At 43.7% G+C, this 9,115-nt stretch overlaps 1 protein-coding gene across 1 annotated transcript; it reads right to left on the reverse strand.

Moving 5' to 3' along the window:
• Positions 1-6,018: 6,018 nt before the first annotated feature.
• On the reverse strand, positions 6,019-8,910 carry LOC308376525 (macrophage-expressed gene 1 protein-like; the record flags this gene model as incomplete). Its single annotated transcript, XM_080852894.1, has 2 exons — positions 6,019-7,722; positions 8,464-8,910. 2 exons carry the CDS (start codon positions 8,908-8,910, stop codon positions 6,019-6,021), a joined length of 2,151 nt encoding a protein of 716 aa, XP_080709020.1.
• Positions 8,911-9,115: the final 205 nt, after the last annotated feature.

Consider the following 9,115-nt stretch of genomic DNA (forward strand, 5'->3'; position numbering starts at 1 on the left):
AGGTCTTGTGAAAGGAGGCGAGTTGATGAGCAGCAATGTGGGTGGTAGTCATGAAGACCTCTAGCCAGAGGGTTGCCAGATTAATCCTTCAAAAGGCAGAGATAATTTAGTGCCTACTTCATTGTCATTACTCACCCACAGTATCAACCCAACAGTTTCAACAGACAACTGTTGAATTTGGTTAAAAGGTCCGGTATTGAAAGGCTATACTGATTCCCCAATGAGATAACTTGAAAACTCCTGCTTCATTAGGAGTGGAACATCAGAAATTGTCAATGCGAGAACACATGCGAAAAATCCAGCATCTGACCCTTAGACATGGCATTCCTACTCACTGTAACCCTGCTCTTGCAACTCTTGAATAGATCTCAGAATATATCTGAATGGCTCTCAACATGAGTAATCACCGGTGTCTGGATTTGCCTGTGCATGGTCATTACATAACGGATCTGCATCTGGTGTGAACTTAATTCAACTTAATTGGGGGTAAACCCCTCTAAAACTAAGATGGGTTGACGAACCTTCACAAGAACTATCGTCTATATTGGCTTGACACATTCAGGACGACGATTGATCTTGTAATAATGCTTGACAGCCTGATGCACTAACATCGCCATCTTACACACAGTTGGTTTTGGGAGGTGAGGAAATGCTGCTTTTCAGGAATAATAATAATAATAATAATAATAATAAACTTTGTTTGTATAGCACCTTTGTTACGACCCGGTGGGTCTGTCTATGTATTTTTGCTTGTGTTTCTGTTTTGTCTTCTGTGTCTTGCAGGCGGGTTGGTGTGCAGCTGATTGGGGTTGTAATCCCATTGGTCCTATACTGTAGAAGTCCCGGCCTTTTAGAAGCGGTCGGATTCCATCATACAGGGTTTGCTTTGGGAATCGCGCATTTCTGTTGTCTGTCACACCTTGTTGCCGCTAAACCCATCCACAGGCCTTGCCTTATTCTTATTCACTGCTCACCGGAGTGAGAGACCGGGAGAGAGCGCCAGGCTGTGGAGGCCTATTCTCAAGGCCTTGTGTTTTTTGCCTGGTAAGTTATTTTTGAGCCTTAGTTTAATTATTCTATCCTTTGTCCAATAAATGCACGGTTATTTTCATTCCATTGTCTGCCCGTGTTTTAAAACATTTGTCATGTCCTAAAGCCCTAGAAAGGGACGTGACAACTTTCATACAAAACAATGCAGTTCAAAGTGCTTAACAGCAAAGAAATGATACGCACAAAGAAACTACACTTTTAAACCCCTGGGTTTCTGGGTGTGAAAATGATTTTACTTAGACTTCTCAGTCTTCTTATTAGTAGCAATTAACCAATAGAATCATTGGTATCCATAAAATCATCAATCCATAACAATCCCTTGCTGTATATTAACTATACTCGTCATAGAAATCAAACTTTAAGTTAGTAGATTTGGGACACCTGCACACATCTGAATCATACAATCTTCAATTTATTCTACTCACAAATGGCAAGACTGATTATTCTGTATACCTTGGCACCAACCTTTGTGCCCGAGGGCACCCGCACAGATGCCATCCAGACACATTAACAACAGAGGGCATTCTCAGCGGCGCTGCACGGCTCAGGTAATCACATTGGTCCAATATCAATGTGAACTCGAAGGGTAAAAGGTAGAGGTGGAGCAGGGGGACTGACAGCTGACTATACAGCTCTGTGAGGAATACCATGGTCATGCTGTATAGGTACCGGCTGTTCCTCTAGGAGTCTGCTATCAGCAGAGCATCTTCTAGCTTCAGCTGGTCGTCCAGGATCTGGTACTTGAACCGCTCACTCGCATCAGCCTCAGTGACCTCAGTCCTGCAACCGGGTATGATGCTGGGTCGTGAGGACAAGCAGATGATGTACGATGAGAAGTAAATGGCACCATGTATTCCAGCGTTGGCACCTGAAATGGCGGTGCAGTAGCAGGAGCAGACAGGCTATTTACTCTGCATATGATCAGTCAGCCCAGCCACAAGCTGTGGCGGCGGACGCTGTGAGTGTGGCACCTGCCACGGCGATCCCTGCGCTGCTGCACTTACCATGTCGTGGTATGACACTTGCGGAGATGGTGGCGGGAACATGTCACCATCTGGTTGGACAGCCAGCGGAGAAGGATGTGACTCAGGCCATGGCACACCTAGCAGGTCATCCGCTGGCTGAAAAAATGGCTGCCTGGTTGGCAGCGGCGTGGATGCGAAGTCCGGGACTGGAAGCCTGGCATAGGATACCCCGCTGTCTGCGACGTGGAGGAGTCCTGATTGTGGAGCATCGTATCTTGTGGATTAAGCTGGTGGTGCAGCCAATGCACGCTGTGAGAGGGCCTGGAACATCTGCTGCATCTCTCTCCTGATCTGCAGGTTGTCATCCTTCATCTCCTTCAGGGCTGAGAGGAATGGGAGGAGGCTTGGCGGTGTCTGTCCAGCAGGGGGCGCTGGGTCTGCATCGAGGTGCCTGCTGTCTCCAACAACAGCTTGGTCTTGGAGTGTGTGTTTCTGAGGTAGTTGTCGCTTTGGAAGCTCAACCAAGTAGTCATCTAAGTAATGGGGCTGATGACCATCACGGCCAGCACAGGCGTTGCCTCCGGTAAATGTCATCCTTAACTGGGGAAATTGCACACTCCGGTGAGCCTTGAAGTCGGCTTGGGGGCTAGAAACTGTCTGTAGTTTTCCTTGTGCATGCGCCCCCACGGAACTCTAGGAATACCTGATTGGGTGACCATTCTGTGTTCCCCAAGTCTTGTGAGTGGCCTGCACAATGGGGTGCACAGCTGGATGCCTCTGATAGCGGCAGCCTTCTGAACAATTCAATTTCTAATAGATCACTCTTAATCCTCCATACTGCACCTTTAAGGGTGCTTTCTTGTCATTTTTGCAGCATGATGCCTGATGTCATGGCCCAGTGTGAAAGAGTATGTGGCGTTTTCCTTATAATTGCCTCCTCCAGGCAGCACACCCAGGGCTGGTGTTCTCATGACACTCCTGCAGCCCATTGGTTTGCCAGGGAAGAGACAGAGAAATACACTGATCCAAGACATGAGAAGATTTCCCAAACAAGATCAAATCTGTCTGTCAGATTGAGCTGCGGCGAGCACGATATATTGTTTGGTACAAAAGTCGGCCTGTGGCGTATAGGTGATACAGGTAGCTGACTAGTGAGGGACTGTTTGTGATAGAGATTATTTCCACTGTTAATGACTTAAGAATATAATAATCAAGTGCCTTGTATTAATATATTCCTTGTATGAATCATGTGCTTATGAAAGCAGGAGCATGGCTTTTCTCTCTGTGTGTGTAACTACAATATTAGGTGCCACTTAGTCTGCATATGAACAAGAGCATGTTTAGACCAGAGGAGACAAGAAGGGAACTGTGCTTCTTCCGAGCTTGTGCAAAACTGCCATCCTTGCAAGACAGGGAGCCTCGGACCTGAGAAATCCACCACGTGGGCATCCCTGCTGAAAGCTAAACTTCTGACTATATAAACCTTGTGCGATGGGTTTATCATTGCTTCTCTTTCAGCCTTGTGCTGGGAGGGGAGCCCTATTACAATTGTTGTTGTTGTCTGTCTAATAAATGTACTTACATGAGTCCTGAACTAACTAGGGTGAATTTTCACCTATCAGTTTGTCACCTCAACCTTGACTTCCTGCGCTCATGAGACAAAGATTTGTGTGATCTCAGGATAATATTTATAGCGTGACCTACAGCTTCCTGTTGAAAACTGTTATTTTCGATTTCTTGTAACAGACAAAGCTCTGAAAAAAAATATGTTATATATCCTGTCTTTGTCTTTGGTCATTATCTGTTAGCTTTAAGCAGGTAACACACAGGTTACAGATTGGGCTAAAGCACTGACATTATTTTAGGGATTCACTTTTATTTGTCTTTAATGTAATGCAGATTCTAAGCTTAATGTAAATATGATCTCTTAACTGTCCTTGCCTCACTTTTATAATGAGAAACTTAAGCTCTCGTTTCAACAAATTACCATAAAGATTTACCAAAAGAAATATTTAAACTGTCACGGTCAGATTTACTGTTCACTAGGTGATCATCAGATGATCAGCAGCAGTTCTACTGATTTGGGAAACCAAATCAGGACTGTAATAAGAAGCTGCAGCAGGGTTACCACTTAGATTCTGGTTTGTTGCATCCTGAAGCTGGTTGTTGTTGGTCACTGATGAGCTGCAAACTTTTGCATATGATTGGTTACCAGTATCGGTCAGTGACGGACCAGAAGTAGGTCACTTGGGAGAGATGCTGTATGTGCGCTGACTGTTGATGTCCAGCAGGGCTTCTGCTTTTTTTCCTTGAAAAAATTATCAGAACAAATACGTAGGTCATACCTTTGATGGCCACTAGGTGGCATAATGTCGCAGACAGAGGAAATAACTTCACAGACAGATGATCAGTGGGAACATTGAGGGAGGGAGCGATTTCATGCTTTGTATTTTTAAGTTTTTTAACCTGTCATTAAAGAAAACAGAAGTTTATAAAAAATTCAAATTAAATTAAAAAGTTACATTTGAAAAAACTGTATCAATTTGGCTTTGTGTTCAAATGCGGCTGCAATATCTTTCAGGGTTTTCATCTGTGTCCGGATGAAACATTTTAATTTTACAGTTGCTGGCATCTGTACATGACTAGCGAGAAGTGAAAGAGGTGTGATGAGGATCTGGCCCTGTAGTCCTGAGTTGTTTCCCTGTGACAGCCTTCAGCTCAATCTATCCCACGGTGAAGTTTGTGGTACATTTCAGTATTGATTCTGGACTTTCCCCACACTTCCAGTCTTCCTCTTTCTCTGATTTACCGACATATCACACAGGTAGTGGCTTCTGAATGAGGAAGTGGCGCCCTTGATAAGTGTTGAACCCTTATCATTCATCAAACCGGTCTATAAACAGGGAGCAGATACTACACTTATCTATCTTCTCTAAGTGTATCTGCAAAAATCCACAGCTTCATGATTCATTTTGTGATATCCAGGCAGGATAAGTATACATATATGTACATCAATTATACAGTTATTATTAATTATAAATGCCTATGTGAATAATATTCTGTATATTTATCATATGTTTACATTATGCCATGTTTCACAATGTGATTTCAAAATATATATATTTCTGAATTACATTTTAAAATAACATAACTGTATATCTAACTTTTTCTCTAAGCATATATGTGCTTATATGTTCAAAGGCTTAATGAATACAAATAAAAACATTCTGTTAAAGAAGTGGATCATTATGACACTAAAGTAATGGTAGCTGAAAAGGAGTTTTGCAGTTATTTGTGATGTATTTGCTGCATATTTAAATTGTCTAAATCCCACCTTGGTGAATCAATAACTATCAAAACACTAATGCATATATAGCCCAATTAGAAGAACCAAGAGAAAGAGAAAGGTTTCAATCATTAGGAATGGCCTTGATATAACTAGGTAATAAATAAACCAGTGAAAAACAGGCATCTGTCCACGTAATCCACATGTTCTGGAAAGTTGTTCTTCAGTTTATTTCTTCAGTGTTTATTAGTACACAGTTCAAAAAAAGGAACACATAAAAGAACATGTGCAGGACATGTGCAAAAGGACCCTTTCATTTGAGAAAAATATGAACTAGACTAGCTGTACAATGTTTCTTTATCTTTTGTTAGCTTTTCACTGATTGTGGTGAACCCTCCCCTACATTCCTACAACAATCAAACAAAGCATTCTTTAAAATTCTATTCATCTGAAATGCTTGTAACTCCTGTTTTCGTAGTACCATTTATTCCACAGCCTATGCTCCCAATGTTAACAGACAAATTTAGTCAAGCTTAATCTTGATGCAGGCAGCTTAAAAATGCAGATTCTGAATAGTAGCATTGTTAAAAAAAGTATTATAATATGAGTATAATGACATTTAAAAAGAAAAGAAAGGACATTCATTCATCATGATACTTTAACCCTGATCTTTAACCCTGTGGGGAGCACCGACACTGAGACCAATACCCAGAGGAGTTATGGCAGCAGATCCTGGGTTGGGCTGTCACTCTCACTCTCTGACCGCGGCCCAGCCTGGGTCTCTCCCTCTGACTCCGTCTGCACTTCACCCCTTATCTCCTCATATCCGCTGCCAATCAGAAGCCTAGTTCCCCTCCTCTTCCTTCTCATGACAACAACCGCACCTACAGCTACCAGGGCAATCAGCGCAATGACACCAACAGCAACGCCAAACTTTTCACCTCCCGACATCTCTGAGTTCTGCAGCTCTGATAACTTTTGGATCTCGTCAGTGTTGGCCAGTTTCCACATCTTTGTGTCTCCAATTCGGACCCAGGCCCTGCCGCCCTCGGTCATGACAGCCACGGTATTGGTGGCCGCCATGTTCATGACCGGGGAGTTGGTGAAAGGCGGCAGGCGGATGGGCAGCAGCTGCCCCCCGGTGAAGTTACCTGACTGGACGCAGTAGAGCACCTGACACCCGTCGCTTATGGCTGCTAGGTGCTGGCTAAATTTCGGCGGGCAGCGAGGACGACCCTCCATGAGTGGGTTGCCCGATGTGCAGCTGAAGAATCCCCCAAAATCCACAGAGAATCTAGTGCCTGCCTCATAGTCATTACTCAGGCACACCATCAGTCCGTTGCCAAGCAGTTTTAGAGGGATGTAGTTGGGAGGACAGCTTTTAGATTTGGTTAAAGGATTCTGTACCGATGGGCTGTAGAGACCCCCAAAGAGATAACCAGAATCTGTTTTTGTTTCTTTGTTTGTAGAGCACCAGTACGTATCAATTTTGGCACGTCTGACATAATAGGAGTCGCCACACACGTCTTTGCAGCATCTTGCAACTAACCAACAGCTATGGCAATGCCGATGGCATTCATAACGACTATATCCCTCCTCCACCACCTCAGATCGTAAAAGGGTTGGTGTGAAGGGTTCGGGACAGGAGTAATCACCAGTGCCTGGGTTTTTCTGAGCTTGTGCATCACAAATCGAATCTGCATCTGGTGTGAGTTTAGAGCACTGCTGATAGACACCGCCAAAGCTCAGGTTAGTTGCTGGGCCTTCACAACTACTATCATCTACATTGGCCTGAAAATTGAAATTCTGAGAGTCTGGCTTGACACACCCTGGGCGTGTGTTGATGGAGTAGTAGCGCTCTACAGCTTGACGCACTGATGTTGCCAGCTTGCGAACGGTTGGTTCAGGAAGGTCAGGAAATGCAGCCTTGTTGAGAAAGTAATGCAGTGGCATTCCCGCGCGGTCTATAGCTACCAGATTGTTGAGGGTGCTTTCTTGCCATTTTTGCAAAGTGATGCCAGGGTAGAACAAAGCCCCACCGTGGCTCAGGGTTAGAGAATATGTCAAGTTTCCCTGATAACTGCGAGTTTCTGACGTTTCATGGGAGCCGTTGCTGTCAATGTTAAAGCTAACTTTATTGAAAAAGTTCAATCCGGCTGAAGCGCTCACAGTCGACCGGGAAGTCTCACTATCAGCAACATAAGTTGCCTTGAGATAGTCCTCCTGCACTAAAGAAGCGCCGGCTTCAACTGTGGTTATCACGTGAGTGCCGTAGTCAAGGATTAGCTTCTCTGACAGGTAAACTGCTTGTCGAGTATGATTGTTTTCTATAGCATCGGCAATTTCCTCAGCCTGATGGGCAAATCGGGAGTCCAGGGTGAAGTCTGGATACACCTTCACCGTGTAGAGATGGTTCCGCACCTAAAGCAAAATAATAGTAATATACCCAAATAGAAAACATATATCAGTCCACTGGTGGATAGTGTAACAAGTCATGAATATTCGTAAAATAACAGCCTGAAATGTAAGCAATTCCCGGAATTTCAGGGTGAAAATTGAATTGCACTGGTAACGTCAATAAAAATGTTAAGGGTTTGTCAAAATGACTGAAGAAAAAAAAGGGAGTTGCAAAACGGTGGGTCACTCATTTGTCTCTAACTCAGCAGCGGACCGCCAGCTTTGACCCCAGTGGGCCAACGGTGGTCCACTGGCGTTTTGCTATCAGGGAAGGATAAGATGCTAGCGTTTGTTTAATAATCAGGGAGGTTCCAAATTGCCACAATTGCCTAATATTTTACCATGTGATGCGCTTTTTACATACTAAACACATTACACGGTTTAACATGAGATGTGGGTAAGAGCAATAGCCTATGTTTAGTAAGAGAGCAATCTGTTTTCTTAACAAAGCTAAAAGCGGTGGTAATTCTCAGATAACTGAGAATAAACAAGATTAGAGGGTACAATATGCATATTAATGGAGGGATTTTATGTTTTTCTGAACTGATTTTTTTTATAAATGTACCTAGGCTACTATCTTGTCATTCTTTTTAGTAGGCCTATCATACACAAAAGTTATGCAATCAATCCTTGACTAGTAGTAAACTGTAGGCCTATTCATTTATTTATTTGCATGTGCCATTAAGTTCTCCGATATACACCTACCTGTATACGGGCAGTAACAGCAGTCTCTCTGACTTGATGCGTCTTCATTCGTTGATTCTCTGAGGAGAACTTTGCGTTGAGGACGGAGAAAAAAGACGCACCTGCGTTGATCGACTGAGAGGTGGAACTGTGTTGGTCGAGCCATGAGGAGATGATATCCGAATTGGTCTCCACTCCACCGACCTTCTGTGGGATAACAAACACTTCATCGGGGATGAGATAGACTCCGTCCTCTGAGGTTTGGCATTGGGAATAACTGAAGTTCATCACTCTTCCCATGTCCAAATTACGAAGGTTGTCCCAGCCTCCACCAGGCAACACCTCTAGAGCCGGGATCGCTACGGTTTTCTGACAGTCGCGAAGTCCATTGGTTTGGCGAGAGAGTGGATGAGAGCTAATGGATCTACTGAGAGAGAGGACAAGGCAAATGACTAGTTGGAGAGCCATGGTGTGCTGAAATGACTAAGCACACAAGTCGGGACAAGTTATAAACATGTTCCTGGTTCCCCCAAGTCACGAGACAATAGCACGTAATGTTAATGATCCTTCCACAGTTTCACATCATGAAATATCCCCCTAGAAGTAAATCACTTCCGCTTTATAATTGTTTGGCATTGTTTGTAGTTACAACTTCTGACTTTCTAATCGTTCT

The sequence above is a fragment of the Sprattus sprattus genome (assembly GCF_963457725.1).
Source record: "Sprattus sprattus genome assembly, chromosome: 15".
In the NCBI taxonomy this organism is placed as follows: Eukaryota; Metazoa; Chordata; class Actinopteri; order Clupeiformes; family Clupeidae; genus Sprattus; species Sprattus sprattus.